Raw genomic sequence first — 22,301 nt, forward strand, 5'->3', positions numbered from 1 at the left:
AACATAAAACAAAACAGAAAGAAGATTCCAAAACCATTCTTAGCTCTAATTAAAGTACTCAACTAGAGCTATTAAAATCACTTTTTCTTATTTTTAAAATTGTCTCAGGTTAGAGAATTACCCATATACATAAGGTTGTTGTGGTTTTACTTTGTTTTTTGTTTGTCTTTTGGCTAATTAATGTTGCTGTTTTGAATGCTCAGAGTTACACAGAAACCGTTTTTGCCAAATCATTTGCAGCTGCTTCGAATTTCCAGATTTTCAGATATTACGGGGGATTCGTATTTGTTTTGTATTTTTTTCGCTTTACAATGCGGCTAAGTCTTGTCGAGTTTACACAGTTTACAGAGTTTTTTCTTGGAGATTTGTTGTTTGTTTGTTGGTTTTTCTTTCTTTCTTTTTTTTTTTTTTTGTATGGTTTTTTGGGACACAAAACAAAAGCAAAAAACATTGAAACAAATTGCACTTATCATGGGGAGTAGAGTTGTACATACAATATATATTTGAATATATTCGATGAGACTTGTGTATGATTTATTTTCCTTCTCTTTCTTTATATCTCGTATCTCTCTGTCTCTATCTCCATGTCTGTCACTATCTCTATCTGTCTCTGTCTCTTAAATCGTCTCAGTCTCAGAGCGCAGCGTAAAAAATGGTTTTCTGGTTTGGTTAGTAGTACTATTATTTTTGTTCTCAGTGCTTACGAGTGAGGATCGTTACATGAAATTAATTGTTATTATTATTATTATTATATTTATAATGGTAATCGTATGCAGTCATTATTTTGTTTTTCTTTCTTTTGTTTTTTGTTTTAAATGGATAGCAACAATCTTGTATTCTCTCTCGCTCATATAATATTTCGGTTGTTTTGTTTCGTTTTTAGTTGTATTTTAAATAGTATTGTATTGTTTTTTTTGTTTTGTTTTTGCTTTTGTTTGTTAGCTGTTGTGGTTGTGCAGTTGTATTTTTTGTTTGTTTTTGTTTTATGCTTAACACAAGTATTTATGTTTGCTTTTTGCATTTATCATTTTGCTTAAGTCCTTTGTTTTTGTGTTTTTTTTTTGTTTTTTGTTGGTTCTCATAGAAAACGTACAATAAAAGTTTTTTTTTTGGAGCAAAGAATTAAAAAACATTTCGAAAAAAGCGTTTTGTTTGTTTGTTGTTTTTTTTTTTTAGTATTTTTTTTGTTCTTGGTTTCTCTCTTCTATTGTGTTTGTTGTTGTTTCTGTTGTTGCTGTGGTTGCTGCGGCTAGACACAAATTGTTAACAACATTTTTGACATGTTGGAAAACGAGGTAGGACATTGTTGTTGTTCTTGTTGTTGTTGATGTTACTTGTTTTGTCATTGAAATAAAACGATAATAAATTATAAATAAAAACAGCGCCCGGATCAAGCGGCTTTTGGTGTTTTCTTAACTTTCAGCATGAAAATACATAATGTGCAAAAAGTCAAACGTCATAAATTGTCAAATAAATTACAAATAGCAATACATATTTTGGTTATACCTTGAGACTTAAATATCGTGTGTTTATCATTTCGTAATTAATATATATATATATGTATATATATATATATATATATATATATATATATATATATGTGTGTGTGTTAACTAATCTAAGATGCTCCTCGAAAGAGCATGCGGTATAAACTAAAAGCGCTAAACATTATTGCATCCAATTGCAACTGCTGCTGTTGCTGTTGCTGCCTCCTCCCATCTGCCTTTTCCCACTTGCCACTTGCTGCTCCACTGCAGACGTAAACACAAAAACCGTTCCGCTTTCTACAACTACATTATGTTTGTGTGTGTGTGTGTTTATGTGGGTGTATCTGTGATGTTGCCTGCTGCAATTGTTGTTGCTGGTGCTGTTGCTGTTGTTATTAAAGTGCGTTGTTCTTGAGCTGCAACAAGAGATGAAGCCCAAAGTTACATGCATAATCACAAATCACAATCACCGTTCAGAGCAGTGGCGACTTCAGTTGCCCGTTTAAACGGGGGGAGAGAGCGTTTTTGTGTGTGGTGTGGTTTGGTGTGTGTCTGTCTGTGGTGAGTTGTGTATGGTTGGGTGGTATGGGGCAAGAAAGAATTGACTCTTAGACCCGCAGGATCTCGCACGCTTTGTTATAGCAAATGGCTATCCAATCGGGTTGCGTGGCACCCCATTGTATTTGATTGACTTCGCCTTCAGCAGCTGTATAGGCTAAAATTGGATCCTCGATTGCGCGTGGCATTTGTTGTATATCCCAGATCAGTGCTTGGTGATCATCACCGGCAGTGCAAATGTGACAGGAACTGAAACCAACCACAATACAATACAATATTAGATTACGTCGTCAAAAATCATTTAAAGAGCAAAGTTGTTTTTTACCTATGCGGCGCCCACGCAATACCGTTGACGCACGCTCTGTGATTGCTCAGTCTTGCAACAGGTGTACAAGGAACACGAACATCTAAAATAATAACTTCGCATGAATCCATGGCAACTGTGGCTAAGTAATTCGGATCCTGTTTATTCCAGGCCAAGCGCAACAGCGCCGTATGTGCAGGATCCTAAAAACAAAAAACAAATTTGTTAAATTTAATAATTTCAAAAAGACAATTAGTTGTCGGAAGTCACACTTTTGTATGTGCTTTCATTACTAATTGTTTGGCATATTAATTTTTTAAGATATCTAATTTCTACATCAAATGACATCTGCGTAGAATCTAAAGTAGTATTCTTAGCAAATTTTGTTGGCTGTTAACGGTTGCCGCTTTCGCCATGATGTAAACAATTTGCTGCTATATTCCATGCAAGGCAATTACCTCATAGATAATGGTTGAGTGCTCGAGATGACGCAAATCGAACATGCGCACAGATCCATCGGCGCCCACAGAGGCAAACATATCCCGGCCGCCGCCGGCTCGTGAGAATGCAATGTCATAGACCTCTTTGTCGTGGGCAATCAGCTGTGTCTTCACATGGCCGGCAACATAGACACGGGCATGCGGCTGCCCCGTCTCGAGGCCCCATATTGTGCATGTGGTGTCTATGGAGGAGGTGCCAACCAAATTGGGATCGACCTCGTTCCAATCAAACGACGTGAGTGGGGCACAAAAGTCACTGTTCTTGTTATTGTTGAGGACGCACTCGAGACGCGTGTCCGGCTCGCCGGCGCGCCAAACACGCAAATAATCACCGCTGGTGGCCAATAAATCTGGATAGATGCCCTTGGAGTCGGGTATCCACATGATTTTCGTTGTTGGATATGGATGGTCAAAGGTGCTATAAAAGAAGTACATATATCAAATATGTAGAGTGACTAATTGAATATTCAAAATGAGATTTAAATACCTTTTAGCACTAAATTCGCTGGTATCCTCGTCCAAGCTGATGATTTGCACTTTGTTGTTGTACTCCTCGATAAAGCTGCCGAGCGCAAGGCGAAAACGTTTGTCCGGCCTCACGCTCCAGTTCATGGAGTACAATGGCCATGGCGCCAGATATTTGTAGATCTCCTTGCGTTTGCCGGCGGTCGATGACATAACTGTAAGATCAAAGTGGGAGAGTTGAAGAAATGTTTACCACATATGCAAATATTTAGTTTCGTTATTGTGCTCACCTAAGTTGTGAAGGGAAATGCTGTAGAACAAGAAGAAACCGAATTTCTACACAAGATGCTTGTTGTGTTGATGATGTTTTTGGCCCCAAATAGGGCTAGCAAGGCGACAGGGGGAGTTGGGAGGTTTGGAGCGACAGACAGCTGCTACAAAAAGTGGCGATGACAATGCGGATGCGGATGATGATAATGACGACAACGGCGACGACGAAGTCGAATTAAAATCCGAAAATTAACAAAAAAGCGCTGTACTCTTTGGTTTACTAGAAATATATAATATAGAGTTAAAATATTTAATTTCTCTGATGGCAACTTTATCGACTCACTTCATTTTGTATGACGACGTGTTTGGCGGCGGCGGCGACGGCAACGCAGGCTACAGTGTTGCCTACTCAGCCTTTTTTCGAGCTGCTTGTCCAGAGTCCTTTTCAATGGTTTTTGCTGTTGTTGTTTATCAGAGGTCGTCCGAGCACAGCGTTTATTGCGTTGCTGTCCTAAAATAATAGTTCAATAACGATATTTTTGTATAATTAACGTTTTTGTCATATTGACACACCAGGATACCCAGCAAAACAGACCACAAAAATAACAAAAAAAAAAAAACTGACTTTTAAGCGAATTCAGCCGAGTTGTGATTTTTTTTCGTTTTTTTTTCTTTTTGCAATTTGCAAAAGTTGGCAACACTGATGGTAATGCGACGCGACAATTTGCGGCTGCCTAGGTTTTTGTTTGTTTATAAAAAATGTAAATACGACTTAACGCTCGCAACGCACTACATTCATAGTTGCAACACACGCTTATTTTATTAAATTGCCTTTTATAATTAAATATATTTGATTTGTAAACGGGTTTCAAAGGTACAAAAATTTTCACACCTGAACAGAATTTTCTCTCAAAATGTATATACACGGCGGTGTTGCCACTTTATCTGATGATGGCGATGTCGACTAAAGTCGATAATTTATGATTTTATAACCATCTGGTGTGCGGGACGCGATGCAAACTCACGCATACATTTTTATTTATCGATACATTTGCAAAGATGCAATCAGTTTGATTGCTAATGGTATATACATTTTAAGTTTTAAAATACTGAAATTTATAGTTTTGGGTATATATTGTGGTAACGAACTTGCTAGTTGCCAACCACAATCAATAAATGTTCTTCTGATTTCTGCATTGCTCATACGATATGCAAATTCATTATAAATATAAAAAAGATTGTAGAGTTTAATTACAAAACCACTTAATAGTTCTGCTGGAGAAGTCATTTGCTATATTCTTACATACATATGTGGGAATTGCTGCAAAAGTTTGACGTAAATTAATCTTCACATTTTTCTTAAAACGGCAATGGCATCCATAATCTTTAAAGAACACGGAAATTATATATCATTTGGTATATATCATCCTTGCGTTAAAACGCATATTTTTCAAATGTTTTTTGTGGTCACACTCCAACACAGATGTTCGAAAAACAGCTTTAGTGAAAGCTCTTTTTTAGAGAAAATGATCTGAAACCATTTAGAGGTATTGAAGAATATTTAATGAGAAGTCAATGGTCAAATTCTTAAATAAAATTCAAAGGGCGACGATACATCGATAGTGCGTCATCGATGTTTCGCGACCAGATAACAAAAATAGTGTATTTTTAAATAAAATTTGCGGTCACGCTGGTTCGTTCTGCCCACAGGCTGAAAAATTGCATATAAAAAAGCCAATAATATAAGTTATTACCATGTAAAGCAGCTCTTTTTAGTGTAATTCATAAATATTTTAGTCAGTGCGTGCGTATTGGTGATACAATTAAGTGTTACGGAAACTTTTTTCAAGCGCCGTGAGTGAATTGTGTTGCTGCTTAATGATGAATTTTATAAATAAATTGCTAAACTCATATAGTAGTGGGCTGCCATTGGATTCTTTGGCACTGAACTCCTTTCCATTTTTTTTTTTTTTTAATCATCTATGGCTCTGTTATTTTCACGTTCTCAAATCTGAAATTCACAAATGATAGTTGCCACTTTTCCACTTTCCATTTTTTGAGAAAGATATTTCACTTTGCGTAATTCGTACGTTGCCTGCTTGGCCGCGTATATATGTACATATGTATATGCATACGTATGTGTGTGTTGTGTTGGTGTGCGTGCGTGTTTGTGTTAGTGTGTCGCTGTCGCCAATATCAATGTTTCTATCTCAGTTGCGCACATGCCGATTATAGGCCAAGCATATAGCAGCAGCGCAGTTTTACTACAGCCGCCGTCACCGCCACACCACCCATCAAGCAGGAACGTGGCGACCGCCAGCGCCAGCCAACTGTGTGTGTGTGTACATATGTGTATTAGTGTGCTTTTAAGCGCTTTTATAAATAGATTCGCCGTTTTTTCTTCTTTTTTTCTTTCTTTTTGTTGCTTTTATTATAATTATTTCGATTTTTGACGCGATTTTCGGCATCGTTGCTTTCGCATAGGCGCATTGGAATGTGTGAATCTCAATCTGAATGAGTTGTGTAGTAGTGTTGTTGCCTGTGTGCTGCTGTTTATGGTGTAGTTGTATTTATGAACGGGAGATCGATATGATAGTGACCATGTGTCTGTCTGTTTGTTTACGAGTATGTGAGTGTGTGTTTGAAAGTTTGTGGCGCCCTACCCCACACACACGCACGCTCACATATCGAAAGAGGGAGCGAAAGAGAGAGAGAGCGAGAGAGAGAATGAAAGTGCGAAGTGTATGCATACTAGGAAATACGAGCAACGGTTTCCTCGGTTACAATGACATTGCGCGCCGTATTGGGCCGTAGACAGCCTGGCGGCGACTTATACGCACACATACATATACAAACTTCAGTGTTACCGCATAGCTACCCCACACACACATGCACCGGCAGTGCATGTGTAGTTGTTATTGTGGTTGTTTAAACAAGCTGCAGCGACAGCTCATGAAACTTTAGAGTATTGTGATTATTTTTTTCGTGTTTGTTTTGTTAACAAGTGTAAACAAGTGACACACATGACGCGTCCGTGATAAATTTATCGAATTAGTAATAAACTGCAACTGTTTGTTGATGTCCATGTACACACACACACACACGCGCTGTGAAACTGTGTGCGGTTGTGTGTGAGCATGCTTATTGACTATCGAAGGTCGTTCATGATGAATACTCTCTAAATTTGTTTTTTCTTCTTTACAGTTTGCCTATTTCTCTACTGCAACAATAACGGGTCTTACATACATGTAGTCTAAGCAACAATAATAACAACAAAAACAAAAAGCAACAACAATTATTAACTATGTAAATAAGCAGCAATTAGCAAAGAGAGCAACTGCAAGCCAAGGTGAGTGTGTTCGTGCGTGTGTTTGAATGTATGTATGTATGTATGGATGTGTTCATCTCCGCGTAGCCATTTTATAAAATTACTCTCACTTTCACTCTCACTATTACAGAGCAATAAGACCAGATCAACAACAACTACAAGTCCACAGCGAAGAGCCTCTCAACTGCAGCAATAGCAACAACATAAAGCTCTCTTTCTCTCTCGCTCTCTCTTATATACACATACACGCGTGCAGTCAGGCAACAGCAACTACATCGCCTAACGGGAGAATTTAGAATACGGCAAAGGCAAAAAGGCGAAGCAAACAACAAACAAGAAAAGAATCGAAAAGAGGAAAAAAATAAAAACGGCAAACTGGTCCGATTGAAGCGGTAGAACGCTGCTTTGCTGCTACTAATATGCGTGTGATTTCGCCGCGTAGATCGTCAACGTCAGCAGCGGGCAGTGGCAGTCTCTACGGCACAACGTCGGCCAGCGGCGCTGGCAGCTCGGGCAGCAGCAGCGGCATCGGCACCAGCAGCTCACTCTCTGGAGGCAGCAGCAGCTCTAACGCAACCAACGGCTACTCGCGCTACTCATCATCATCGTATTTCGATTTACCCAAATTGCTGCCCACGTCGCGCACATCGTCACTGTCATCGTCGGGGAGCAACGCAGCGTCATCAGGCGCCTACAATCATTACAACAGCGGCAGCAGCAGCAGCAGCAGCCATCACTATCCATCGGCATATTCTTCGACATATTCATCGTATAACCCGCGTGCGTCAACCACAGCAACAACACAGCGGAGTAGCATTGGATCCACATCATATCTGAGCGGCGGTTCTGGTTCGCTTGGCAACTCTGGATATCGAACTAATTCATCGTATTTAAGCGGCTCCAGCTATGATACAAGTTCGTTCAGCCGATACGGAGTGAGTGTTGCAATTATATTTTTCTATTTTCATTTTTGATGATGATGATGATCAAATCGCTTTAGCCACACTACCCCAACCCCATATCCCCTCAAACATATTCCCCTTATTTATTTTTTTTAGCCAACCTTGATTAATTTTTGATGTATAGTAAATGCATTCACACACACACACACGCGCGCGCGCGATCGTCAAGAGCGTTGTTCTAAGTGTGTGTTTGTGTGGATGCTGGGCTCCAATATTTAGCGTACATATGTATGTAGTTGTCAAACTATTTCACTCTCGAGCTCGGAACATATTTGGGCTAAGACACACATTCACACACACACACGTGCACATTTTTACACACACACACACATATTGAACTAGATAAAGCACACAGTCAAAGAGGCTGTTCAAAAATCGCAAAGGATTGAATGAAGAAAGCAAAAACAACGTTTTTCGGAACAGCCCTCTCTATGCATATGTATGTCTTTCAATTTGTGTAAATATGTATTTAGCTGTGTGCGTGTGTGTGTGTGTATGTCTGTGTGTGTTTAGTATATAAAACTATTTTTAATCAGCTTTGGCTGCGCGTCTCACACGTTGTGCATTGTCCAAAAGTCACAAGTCGCCCCCTCCCCACCATCTCTATATTTTTTTCTCCACCCACCCACCAATGACATACACTTACCTGTTCGCGTCATTCCCCCCACCTCCTCATCTCTCATATACATATTGCATATGTATGTGTCATGTGTAGGTTATGTTGTCGTAGTAGTGTCTCATCATTCACCTAGGCACGCCCCAATTGGCCAATCTGTTTATTAGCATGCCTAGCCCTGCCCCTTGCCCCCTGCCCCCGGCCCTATGCTTCTATTACTCAGCCCTACCTACACATGCATACCTACAAATATGCGTACGTGTGAAGGTATGTATGTCGCTGTTGGTGTTGTTGTTGTTGTTGTTGGTTTTGGTCTTGTGCTTGACACTCGTTTGACAGTTGGCGGCATTTTGAAGTTGCATTTTTCACATTTGCTAACTTGTCGTTGCTCCTTCTGCTTCCCCTCCTCTTCCATCACCACCATGTTGTTGTTGCTGTTGTTGCTCTTTTACACACACGCACACACGTGCGTTTCTCTATATGTATGTATATGCATGTGCGCTGCACAAATTGGCGATAAGGCGGCGGATGCGTCATGCGCGACAAACAAACATTGCACCCCGCCCCGCCGCCCGACGCGGCAAGGCAATGGAATGTTTTGGCCAAGCCGAACCACTTGTTGGCACTGCTCCAAACGGCTGCAGCAACAACAACAGCAACAACTAAATATCGCTCGCCGCCCTTGTGCTATCTACATACATACAGTATGTCAAGAAACTCTTTACACACTGAAAAAAAAACATATTTTTTGACTTTGCATGCAAAAATAACGCCTTTAGTTATTATTTTTCAATATTTTTTTAATGCAGATCTATTATTTAGCAAATTTTAAATTAGTATGCACAAAAAAAAAAACAATACAACGAAAGGGAAAATTTTAAATCAACAAAATATGAGTTTACACATTTTTGACACTGTCAAGAAAGTGTTTACACACTTTAGTTTTCGATTCTGTTTTGTTCTATTTTTCGAAAAAACTGTACTTTATTGTTATCTATGCTTCTGCACTATTCGCTATTTTTGCATTCCTTTTCATTCAATTGCAAAATCTGGCTACGCACTTGTCAAAAATCTGATTTTTAAATTATTTAACATGCCGGGAGCTGGTTTGACTTTTGACGTTACCCAATTGACTTATTATAGTCACAAATTTGGAAAATCTGTAGCTTAGCTAGTGGAGCTTATTGGGGTATCGCAAAAAATAATTTATAATGCTCCAAATCGAGCCGAAAATGAAGAAAAACGGAAAGCAAAGTGTGGAAATGGTCGAAAAATGAATATTGACGAGCGAGCATGCCGCCTTATTATGGGCATGGTTCGTCAAAACCCCCAAATTTTGATCAGAACCCATGCCAAGGAGTTGGAAGAAGGGTGTGACACGGTCAATTCACATGAAACCGTCCGCAAACTAATTCTGTGGAGCAAACACTCTTCAACCGTTGAAACGGTTGCGCGTAAGAGGCCGCTGCTTTCGAAAGTAAATGTTGAAAACGCTTAAATTTTGGCTTTTAACATGAAAATCACACCGAACAACTATTGGGATGACGTCGTATTCTATGTCCAAACCAAAAAAAATGCTATACTACAATGATTGACCAACTAGAGTATGGCACAAGCCGTTAACAGCCTTACATCAGCGAAACATCATTCTGACAGTAAAATTGGGAAAATAGTATTTGTTCCGCAGAATTAGTTGCCGGACGGTTTCATGTGAATTGACCGTGTCACACCCTTCTTCCAACTCCTTGGCAAGGGTTCTGGTCAAAATTTGGGGGTTTTGACGGACCTTGCCCATTTTAAGGCGGCATGCTCGCTCGTCAATATTCATTTTTCGACCATTTCCACACTTTGCTTTCCGTTTTTCTTCATTTTCGGCTCGATTTGGAGCATTTTAAATTATTTTTCGCGATACCCTAATCAGCTCCACTAGCTAAGCTATAGATTTTCCAATTTGGTGACTATAATAAGTCAATTGGGTAACTTCATAAGTCAATCTAGCTCCAAGCATGTTAAATAATTTAAAAATCAGATTTTTGACAAGTGCGTAGCCAGATTTTGCAATTGAATGAAAAGGAATGCAAAAATAGCGAATAGTGCAGAAGCATAGATAACAATAAAGTACAGTTTTTTCGAAAAATAGAACAAAACAGAATCGAAAACTAAAGTGTGTAAACACTTTCTTGACAGTGTCAAAAATGTGTAAACTCATATTTTGTTGATTTAAAATTTTCCCTTTCGTTGTATTGTTTTTTTTTGTGCATACTAATTTAAAATTTGCTAAATAATAGATCTGCATTAAAAAAATATTGAAAAATAATAACTAAAGGCGTTATTTTTGCATGCAAAGTCAAAAAATATGTTTTTTTTTCAGTGTGTAAAGAGTTTCTTGACATACTGTATGTATGTATGTACATATGTACATACAAACATATACATGTGTTTACATACATACATGCATACATATATGCAGAGCATTTTGTTGTTGGCAGCGGCGGCATTAAAATTAAAAATTCGCAATAATTTAAATGTGATGATGCATTGTGGTGTATACATTATGTGTTTTGAAATTATACATTTTGTATCAAATACGCAAAAGTCTCTGTCGGGCAAAGGGTGTTCCATCAATTCAACTCAACTCGAAATTCAACAACATCGATCATACATACTTTGTACATATTGTTATCGATAACCAAACATTTACATGTCAATCTGTTAAGCGCAGTGGAAATTAGATCTTTAAACGCGCGCCTCATTTAAAGTCGCCCTCAAGAGGGCGCTTGAAACGCCCTGTGCTCAATTTCCATTGCACACTTTTGGGCTGACTGTGCAATTTCCTTTAGCTGCGTGTCTGTCTCAGTGTGCGTGTGCTTTTTTCTCTTTTGATTTCAATTGACTTTATTTGCAGTTATTTTCTTTGGTGTTTATTATAATTGTTCCTTTTATTTCGATTTGTTTTTTGTTCAAAAATTGAAACATTTTATTGGTTTGTGTTGCTGCCGATGATCATGAAACACATGCAATCGTTATCGTTAACCGTTGCCCGTTTATCGTTCGTTAATCGTTAAATCGATCACAAAAACCAAAACCAAAAACAAAACTATATCGCCCTTCAAAACGCCACACATCTGTATAAATGTTTCAACAACCACAACACGCGCCATCATATTGCGACGACACTCACTAGACGAGTCGTCGATCAAAGGGCTCGACACCGATTGGCGATGGTCGGACATCGGCGGGTGCATCGATAACATCCAAAGGCACAGCATCAACAAAGAAAGACGATTATGCGACATCGACATCGACATTGCGACGCGATGCGGCTGCTGCTAAGAAGTTGCCACCAAGCGGCAGCAACAGTAACAGCAGCAATAATGATGCCACAAATGGCAACAGCAGCAGCTCATCAAAACGTTTGTCCAGCTCATGCTCATCATCATCCCTAGCACGTTTAGTTGCCACATCCGGCCTGGACATATACGAAAAGTATAGTCCGGCCAATTATAAACCCAACTGTGAACTGTCACGTTCCAGATCGGCGATCAATGAGTCCGACACAACAGATAACAACAACAACAACAACAACAGCAGCAGCAGCAGCATCAGCAAGAGCAACAGCAATGATAACAACACCTCATGCACCGTGACGCTGGATAGACCAAGAAGCAGTCGTTATAGTCGCCTCTACAGCAGCAGCAGCGATGCTGGCGATGCAGCTGAAACAAACTCCACAACCACATCATCGAATCTCAGGGGACGCAGTGGCTCTGGCCGTTTCACGTTGAGCAGCAGCAACAGCAGCGGAGATGTGCCAACGGCCACGTTTACGTTGCGCAGCAATCGAACACGAGCACGCAACACGACTGAAAAGGATGCGGCAGCCACAACAACAACAACAACAACGACGACGAATGGTCATGCCACAGAGAGTTGCAACAGCAATGGACTTGATGCCAAGCTCAATGGACTCTCGCTGTTGTCAACTTCGCCCAAGCGCAATGCCATCTACGATAGCAGCTCCAGTTCAACGATAACAACTCCGGCAACAACGACGGACACCACGGACGATGCTGCCGCGGCGACTCATGTGGATAATGTGTCAGCAACCAATGGCAGTGCTAGCCTTAATGGAGACGCCGATGGCGATGTTTGTGCCACGGCAACATTGACATTGGGCGAAAGCGCCTCAGCGCGCAGCAAGGTAAACTTGAAAAGTAAATGCAAATGCAAATGCAACTGCAAATATAAAAAAAAAAAAAAAACGCCTTAATGCAAGCAAAGCAAACTAATCGCATGAATCGTCGATGAGCCACAACAGCCGATAACTCTCTGTTAACCAAACTATCGATAAGCATAACTCGAACTGTTCTTTTGCAAGCTGTGTTCGCAATTTGTGTGTGTGTGTGTGTGTGATTTGATTTATTTATATTCTTGGATGTGTATGAGTGTGTTGTTGTTGTTGACTGCCCCGCATCGTTGTTGCCTTTAATCCAAACCTTCCTCGACAAAAGAAAAAAAAACCCACAGTCACCCCTTCAAGGAATTTTGTGTCAACTACTTGGATGAATCATTGCATATATGGTTTTTTTCATTTTTATTTTGGTATAAATAAATCTGTACATATACATACATGGTATAATCACGCTGGCATAAATTCATTTCAAATCGCGCGCTCTCGTTCTCTCTTTCGCTCGCCCGTTCGCTCTCTCTCTCTCTCTCCTTCTGTGTCTTGCTCTTTCTGTTAATCGATCAATAGATCTGGCTTTGTTTTTCAGTTCTTTGTTTTGTTTGTTGTGGCTAAACCGTTAAACGCAAAAAATAAAAAAAAAACCAATCAAAAACATTTCCATTAATCGATTTACATTATATAATGTATTTCTATATATTTTCTAGCTAAACTCTTGCAGATCGCATCCCTTTTAAAACCAAGAAAAGAACTAACCAACTAACTAACTCACTTGATTAACTTGTACTCGACAAATCAAACGAGTTAAGCTAAATATATATATATGTATATATATCTATATCTATATATATATGTATAGTGTATATTCTCCCTATATGCGATAACAATAACGCAACGCAAAACACACAGATCGATAAATGCAAATGCAAAAAGAAAAACCGCAACTGTAACTGTAACTGTAAACTGAAAACTGAAAATTGAAACAGAGAAACTAAATTCGATATTGTTGTTATAGGCAGGCGCTCCAAACAAAGTTCAAAGCATCTAGAAACCGAAAACAAAATAACAAAAAACAAAACAAATAAGTATATGTATACATATAGTATTATATATAATATATATGTGAATTTCCGACAAATTTTAGTTGAAACTTAGTAGTTTGTAATTGCAAACAAGTCCAAATGTGTGTGTGTTAGATAATATTTGAGAGTATGTATTTTTGGTAAGCACTACACGCCTTTTCGACAACAACAACAACAAAACCAAAGCAAAAGCAAACACCAACATTAAACAAGAAACGAAACGAAGCGACAACAACAGCAACAACAACAATAATACAATAACAATAAGACATCCACTGAACGATAAACAGCGAGTGCGATAAATATAATACGAAGAGAGAGAGAGACCAACAATCGATCAACCTATCGAGCGAACGCCCGACCAAAATCGATAAGAACAGCAATAACAACAACAACGTCGTCGTCGTCGTCATCGTCCGTCGTGTTGTCGCCGCAACAGCAGCCAACGAAGCAAGGAGCTGTTGAATGATGTTAGACATTAAGAAGAACAGAGGGTTCCACAAAATTCCAGCGTCGAAACTGCAGCGCGAGGCAGACAATTCCCAGCAGCAACAGCAGCAACGCGGCAACATCAGTCAGACACAACAACAGCAACAACAACAGCAGCAGCAACAGCAACAACAAAAACAACAACACGGCAAAGCAGCAGTCAAACAATTAAACGGCATACAAAGCAAACAAGGAGCAGCAGCTACTCGAAGTGTTGTTGCCAGCAGCAACGGACGTGCAACAGCAACATCAACAACCACAACAACAACCTCGAATCCAGTGCGTGCGGCAAATCAGCGTTACTTTCTGGTATCCAGCTACAAGGATCCCAGTTTCCTGAAGGCCGAGTGCGATTTGGCCCATGCGCAGGTGACGCACAAGTCGACGCCAACAACAACAACCACAACAACCACGCAGGCGGCAAAGACGACAACGACGCACAAGCGCAACAAGACGTGCGACGATCACAAGAATAACAACAGCAACAGCAAACAATTGGCAATAGCTGGCAACATTGGATTGAATGACATGCGTCGACCGACGACGCTCAATGGCAATCAAGCGGGCGGGAATAGCAGCAACAGCACCAACAGCAGCAGCAGCAACAACGCCAGCAGAACGACGACAACAACAACAACAGCAATAGCTAGTAACACAACCGTCCACAGAATCGATATCAAATATAGTCATAGTAACAACAGCAAGTCGACGCTGTTGGCCTCGAAGGCGGCAACAACATCATCAGCAGCAGCAACAGTAAGCGGAGCAGCAATTGGACGCGTTGTGGCTGGTGGCAAGTTGAAGCCGCTGACGCTGCAGTGCAACAACAATCACAACGCTATGAACAGTCACAATAGCTACAACAATAACATCAACAACAACAGCAGCAGCAGTAACAGTAACGGTAGCAGCAGCCACAACAACAACAGCAACAGCATGCAACGGCAGCAGCAGCAGCAACAGCAACACGATGACATTAGCTACATTGATAGCGACGATACGCCGCCAGCAACAGCAGGAGCAGCAGCAACGACGGCAACAGTTGCTGCTGCGGCGGCAACAAGCTCAAGCCAAAAGGTGACGACGAACAGCATCTGTTATTTTAAGCCCATAACGCCACCTTTGCAGCTGCGCAACAATCAGCAGCAACAAAGCAGTGATAAGCCATTGGCACAACGTTCCTCAGTGCGTCCCAAATCGACGATCATCTCGTCAACGAATTCGAATTTCGCCGCCAGCTACGAGAAATTCAACAGCTACAAGCATACGAATGGCGAACGATCGAAGGAACGAGATCGCGATCGTGATCGCGACCGAGATCGAGAGCGAGAGAACAGCACAGCGCGACGTTATGGCATCGATTCGCTCAGCATTAAGGCATCGATAGAGAAATTCAATAGTCTCAGCGAACAGAAACGTCAACCAACACCAATGCGACACTGCAGCAGTGGAGGCAACAACAGCGGCGGCGGCGGTGGCGGCAATGCTGCAAGTGTTGCAGCTACAACTGCAGCCGGAAGCATGGCAACAACAGCAACAGCTGCAGCATCAGCGGCAGCAGCAGCAGCAATAACTGTTTCTGGCGGCACCGGCAGCAGCAGCAATCTGCAGCAACGTTATTGCAGCAGCAGCGATTTGGAGAACACGCGCATTGCTGCCGGCTACACCAGCTCGTTGACACGTGCCGCATATCGAACGACGGCCAACTCAACGTCTACGACTGCCAATGGCGGTGGCGGGGGCGGTGGCACAACTGCAGCGACAATGACAACTCTGGCTAGTGTGGCGCCCATTAGCAAATCTGCGAATCGCATTGCTCACGGTTTGTTGGCCAAGGCGACGAGCAGCAGCAACACCAGTGGAGGGGGAAGTGCAACAGATTGTGCCATGATTGCTGTGAATAATGCGACCGTTGCTGCCACATCCAGCTCCAGTGGAGGCAACAACAGCAGCAGCAACCACAAGGTAAATCCTCAGAGTATGTTGCAGCAACGTGTGGTCAACTCTTCAGTCCCCCAAACCCTGGGCAACAGTTGGCGACTGCGTAAACGGCAACCAAATTCAACTTGGGCGCCACTTTCTCTCTCTTTCACTGTCTTCTTTTACTCTCTCTCTCTCTCTCTCTCTCTCTCTGTCTCTCTCAAGTTCTATCTCTCATTGTCTGTTTGCGTTTCCGTTTAGCTCTTCTTTTTTTTTAAGTAGCTCAAAAAACAAATTTAATTAAACAAATTATCCATGTCCATCAGCGTGTTATCGTTTCCATTACGATTATTATTATGATTATATTATAATTATTATTAGCACCTAGCACCAAGTAATTTATGTATTAGTTTTAGTTTTAGTTTTAGTTACTTTCGCTATTTCTCGCTCTCTGTGTATTGTGTTGCTTATGTGTATGTATATTTTTTTTCAGCTATCCGCATTTTTTAATACCCTGATTTAGGTTATCCCCAATTGCGTTGTTTCGCTCGATTTATGTTTTATGCTCCCAAGTTGTGTGTTTGTTTTGTCTCGTTTCGTTACATTGCGTTTGTAGTTTTAGAATTGTGTTTCTTCTTAATTTGTTTGCGTCTATTTCTCACTCATTACGCATGCCATACTTTTGTTACACTCACTCTACCTGCCACTCATACACTTACACCAGCAGCAGCAGCAGCCAAACAAACAAAAAAAAAAATACTACATGCATCCTTTTCTAACGCTCGATGACCAGCTGCTTTAATTTATAATTTTTTTTTAATACTAATTCTAAAATCAATTGGCAAACGAATATTGTACCGTTTTTAATTTAATTTATTCGTGCCAAAAAAAAAACTATTTATCGGACGTCTTATTGATATTAACGAATTTCCATCATTTGGCTTAGGCGTCACGCAACGTCAGCAGCAGCTCTCGCTCCGTGTTGCCACCAGTCTCGCCAACATCTAGCCGCTATTGGGATCGGGACAGCACTCGGAGCAACAGCAATGCGACATCTTCTTCCATTGGCACATCGTCGCTAAGCACTAAGCATAATAGCAGTGTCGACGATGGCTACAAGAGTTCCCGGGACGAAAAGTTCGAGGGTGAGTGCAATAATTCCTATTTATTTATTTATTTACGTGTTCAGTTATTATACAAAAACAATATAATAACTAAAAGAAGTGTTAGGGAGTGTTAGCTACTAAGGCCATCGGATCGACAGATTACTTATATGTTGTTGATGTCTAAGAATTTGATTAGTAGTTTTACATTATTGTGAGTAGATAAGTTTCATCTGGCCAAATAGGCAGATCCTCGTGTTATGAAGTTGCGGGCAGGTATCTAGGATGTGTTGCATTTATAAATCTTAGCTTAGATTTTCCTTTTAGTAGGTGCTCGTGGGTTAAGGGTGTGTGACCGTGAGTTCTGAGCCGGACGATAACATTGAACAGTCTTCTGTGCCATGATGGTGAATATCAGACGGGTTCCTTGTTTGGGTTATATTGTTTAAACCTATGGACGTAGGTATCCCATTGTGTAATATCCTTCCTTTTTTAGAATATCCTTAATGTTGCGCCATAAGTCGTCTCTGACACCAGGGATGACTATTAGGCAAGGAGATTGTCCTGCCAGTTACCTTTTATGCCCATTGCAATAATTCAACTAGCCTTTAAATGTAGCTAAAGTTCGCTTACCGGTAATCACAGTAAAAAAAAAGTAAGAAAGCTACAGTCAAGTGTGATCAACTTGAGATACCCGCTACATATTTCGAATAAAATGCATAGCAGTTCGGTATTATTCTTAAAATCTACCAAATGATATACCGCATAAGATACTGAAAGTCACCAAATGTCATATTTGGTATATCGTTGAAGTAGAGCTGAAAATTTACCAGATTGTCAGCTAATACCCGATTATCAGATCGGAAATTCTCTGAAATCATAGTCGCTTGTTGTTATTCGATTCTTGGGTTTATAAAGTGATTACTTATTAGGTACAACTTTAGATAAGTCTGTAGTTCGATAATTTATCGAATTTGAGTAAATTCCCAAATTTGACAGGATGTTAGCAGTAGGCAATGCTTGTAAAGCAAAAGCAAAATCAGTCGTCATTCGGGTGTGATACGTAGATTCATAGTTTAGAACTATTCGTAGAAAGTTTTACATTAGCAGTGGACTTGTCGGTAACTACGAAATGGAACTACGACGATCTCGAAGACTTCCGGGTTTGCAATCCAAATTGGAGAGTGCCTTTTGCGAAAGGCCCGGTTAATTATAATTAAATGCAGTCTCTTCATAAACAATTTGATAATTTGAATACCCTTACCTTACAGGTACATGTGGTCTGCGAAACATTGGTAACACTTGCTTCATGAGCTCGGTAATCCAATGCCTGAGTCACACGACTGAGCTGACGCGTTTCTTGCGCCAATATCATACTAGCGCACGTTCGACACGTTCGACCTCCAAGGATGAACAGATATTATATGGTATGTTACATGAATGCTGCATATACATATATTTAGTGTGTTTTAATCATAACTTCTTTTTTTGGGGCGGCGCGGTAGAATTTGCCAAGCTCATTCAGGAAATGTGGACGACAAATGTGAACAGCGTGACCCCGATGGGATTGAAGCTTGCCTTCTCCACAAAGCATCGCATGTACAGTGATTGCAGTCAACAGGATGCCCAAGAGTTTTTGCGCTTCTTCCTTGACTCATTGCACTCGGCACTCAATACGGGAACGAAAGGAGAGCCTCTAAACATTGATGATAATCTCAGGTGAGTAGCAAATTTGTCCATTTGACATTCAACATTCAACAATTACAACTCGCTTATGACAATTGCAGTGACAATAAGAAGGCGGATCTGACTTGGGAGTGGTATTCGCGCAACGAGAATTCTCTGATACGCGACCTATTCGTGGGTCAGCTAAAAAGCACACTGAAGTGCACAAGTTGCAGCAACACAAGCGTTACCTTTGACCCATTCTGGGATTTGAGCGTACCGTTGCCATCGTCATCGCGTTGCAAACTGGACGCCTGTTTGGATTTATTCATACGCGAAGAGGTATTGGATGGCGACGAGATGCCCACGTGCTCCAAATGCAAGACACGACGAAAATGCACCAAGAGCTTAACCATCCAGCGCTTTCCAAAATACTTAGTCATACGTAAGCCAATGATTTCATCCACTTACGATTGATTCTCGATGTAATTTGTTTGTTTGTTGTAGATTTGAAACGATTCTCCGAGACTCGTTGGAGTAAGCTTTCGAATATGGTTGAGTTCCCCACAGGGGACCGTGAGCTCAACATGGCCTCATATGGCGCAAATCCAAATTCTAATGTGCATTATTCGCTGTATGCGATCTCCAATCATATGGGTAAGTCAGTCCCCCCACATCGATTATAATGATTGCTTTATTGATTTGCTTCTCTCGACAGGCTCAACGGTTGGTGGCCATTATGTGGCTATTTGCAAGCATCCAGACTCCCATAAGTGGCATGAGTTCAATGATAATATGTAAGTTACACTTTCAATTCAATTTGTTTTCTTTATTGATTTAAATTGATTTTATTGCAGCGTTAGCGATGCCCTTTCTGAAAGCTGTCTCGTTTCACCCAGTGCCTATATTTTATTCTACGAACGAGCGTAAGGCTAACTCTCCTACTCCTCTCCCCAACAAGCAAAGAAGAAACTGCAGCTGAACAATTGCAATACTATACTATCAACGACAACAACAACTACAACTACAACATAAATAAATAACAAACTCAGCAATCATCACAAACAATAAAATCGCATCAAGCAAACAAGCAACTGCAGCGAGAAGAACAAATTGCAAAGAAAATGAAAATGAAAAACAGCTTAGCAAACATTTCGTAGAATTTTTGCAATTGTGCGTATAAATATTAACTAACTTTTAACTCAAAACGAAACCAAATGAATCAATGCAATGGATTTCATATGTGACGACGGTCGAAGCTAAATGATGTGTACATAAAAAAACAGACGATGGAAGATAATCAACAATTAACTGAACCCGAGAAACAACAACAACAGAAAGAAAGCAAAAATGAGAGTATATATTACAAATAATAATTATAGCAATTTGTGCAACATAGCTTTCGGCAAGCCAAGATAGAAATAACACAACAATAATAACTTTCCACAATTTAACCAAAATATAGCAAAATTCTTTCTGGCATTTCTACAGCATATGTTTAATTATTCAATTCGCGTCTTAAATTTTTGTAATTAAAAAAAAAACTCACGAAATGTATTGGATTGTCAATGTATTGTTAATGTATGTCTGAATTTGTAATGCTCCAATCAATACAAACAGATCAATACAACATTTTGGTTTGCTGAAAGCCGTGTCAAGTGGTTGTGTAAAATGAAACAAAATTAAATTAACAAAAAAATATAAAGCAAAAAAAAAACAAACAAAATATGAAACAGCAAAGCGATTTCGCAAACAAAACCGACAAACAAAGCTAATTTGTGCAATAATGAATCAGTATATATATTTCATAACAAAACAAAAGAAAACAAAAAACTGACTAACTAAATGAAACCACGATTAAACCTGAAACAAAAACGCGAAATTATAAAACGGGGTACCACATGAACATAATTAACACACGACGACACCAAACAGACCCCAACACATTCTAAATGAGAACTAAAAATGCAAATGAAAAACAAAACAAAAATGACTAGCAAAAAGAAAAAGCTTTTAGCAAATGAATAGTTTATAAAGAATACAAAACAAAAAACAAAAATTAATGCAACTAAGAGAGAACATTTGGCGTAAAGTGCAACAGAGGAATAAAAGAAACAAATTGAAGCTGCATTGTGAAACGTACTTATGATAAATGCTAGCAGTTAATTATAAAGAGAATATAAAAAACAAAACCAACTAAAATGGATGAGAATAGCACGAGAACACCAAAAAGAAAGAAAGAAAAAAAAACTAAACTAAACACATCATGGAATACCTTAAAAAAAATTACGTTTCAAATTTGTATTCTATTTGTTTTTATTTATTTGATTTTTTTTTGTTTTATTTATACCATCAAGCAATCCAATCCAAACTAGTCTCAAATTTACATTTCGTATCAGCATACGAAATACTTAATGGAGAACCTTGTTTAATATATATATATTTACATATAACTTTTTTGTTTGTTTTTTTTTTCTATACATACTTATTTTAGTTAAAATATACTTATTTTCTGTGTAATCCGATTTTCGCCTTCCTTTCCCCGCACACATGCATATTTAAAAGTTGCCTACGAGAAACCCTAAATCTTTATGATTATAGTTTGTTGCCTATTTAATTTATATAATTTATTTATTTATTTATTGTATTGTATTTATGTAAATGATAAAACTTTATATGAGATGAACACCAATACAGAAACAGAGAGATCGAACTAAATATATGTGTACATAATGTAACTTGTTTCCAAGTGCGAGCAACAAACAATACACCTACCTACCTACATACTACTTACTACTATTAACTAAACCGATACACTCCCACACACTTACTCACACATACACAGATACACTGTCACACAGATACAAACAGACACGAGAGACACTCGCAACACACACTCAACTACACAGAGCATAACAACTAAAAACAAAACAACAAAACAAAAAAAGAACAAGACACATTGTTTATTTGTAAAAGAAGAAACAACTACTACTATATATATTTTTTCTGGCTTAACTATTAGTTACAATTATAATTGTTGGATATTTTACTAACGTTACAAACAAAACAAAAAATAAATAAAAACACAAAAAACAAACAAAAAAATGATAACGAAATATAAAATGCAAAAACAAAATCGAATCACATTGCGTTTTATTGTCATTCAATGATTTTCGGGACAAGCTGAACTTGGTGCGCAACGATATATTTTTAATAGGTCTCTTAATTTGGTCGTAGGATATTCTAATTGTACTGTTAGTATCGGAGAAATTTATTATTTTGTGTTTTGGGACATTTTCACAATACCTATGCAAATAATTTTTGTGGCATACTTTGAGGCTGTGGCAATTCAGATCGTCAGTGCAA

General features: G+C 39.4%; 2 protein-coding genes across 8 annotated transcripts; one reads left to right on the plus strand and one right to left on the minus strand.

The window, feature by feature from the left end:
• Window positions 1-6: 6 nt before the first annotated feature.
• LOC132795101 (DDB1- and CUL4-associated factor 7) lies at window positions 7-4,569 on the minus strand. Of its 2 annotated transcripts, none has more exons than XM_060805554.1 (7): window positions 4,477-4,569; window positions 3,928-4,095; window positions 3,605-3,864; window positions 3,337-3,529; window positions 2,808-3,267; window positions 2,371-2,552; window positions 7-2,294 (listed from the first exon to the last, which is right to left on the minus strand). In XM_060805554.1, the coding sequence occupies exons 4-7, from the start codon at window positions 3,525-3,527 to the stop codon at window positions 2,096-2,098; spliced, it is 1,032 nt and encodes a 343-aa protein (XP_060661537.1). In that variant the 5' UTR covers window positions 3,528-3,529; window positions 3,605-3,864; window positions 3,928-4,095; window positions 4,477-4,569; the 3' UTR covers window positions 7-2,095. The 2 variants fall into 2 exon arrangements, with proteins under 2 accessions (XP_060661537.1, XP_060661538.1); XM_060805555.1 differs by lacking the exon at window positions 4,477-4,569 and adding an exon at window positions 4,210-4,312.
• Window positions 4,570-5,266: 697 nt separating this feature from the next.
• Window positions 5,267-20,661, plus strand: LOC132797383 (ubiquitin carboxyl-terminal hydrolase Usp2). Of its 6 annotated transcripts, none has more exons than XM_060809121.1 (11): window positions 5,267-5,341; window positions 6,789-6,933; window positions 7,043-7,847; window positions 11,675-12,691; window positions 17,114-17,312; window positions 18,542-18,697; window positions 18,776-18,989; window positions 19,058-19,380; window positions 19,443-19,592; window positions 19,654-19,732; window positions 19,793-20,661. In XM_060809121.1, the coding sequence occupies exons 3-11, from the start codon at window positions 7,332-7,334 to the stop codon at window positions 19,863-19,865; spliced, it is 2,727 nt and encodes a 908-aa protein (XP_060665104.1). In that variant the 5' UTR covers window positions 5,267-5,341; window positions 6,789-6,933; window positions 7,043-7,331; the 3' UTR covers window positions 19,866-20,661. The 6 variants fall into 6 exon arrangements, with proteins under 6 accessions (XP_060665104.1, XP_060665103.1, XP_060665107.1 ...); XM_060809120.1 differs by having other exon boundaries at window positions 5,291-5,438; XM_060809122.1 differs by lacking the exon at window positions 5,267-5,341 and adding an exon at window positions 5,906-5,922.
• Window positions 20,662-22,301: the final 1,640 nt, after the last annotated feature.

Source organism: Drosophila nasuta, chromosome X, assembly GCF_023558535.2.
Source record: "Drosophila nasuta strain 15112-1781.00 chromosome X, ASM2355853v1, whole genome shotgun sequence".
NCBI classification, from domain to species: domain Eukaryota; kingdom Metazoa; phylum Arthropoda; class Insecta; order Diptera; family Drosophilidae; genus Drosophila; species Drosophila nasuta.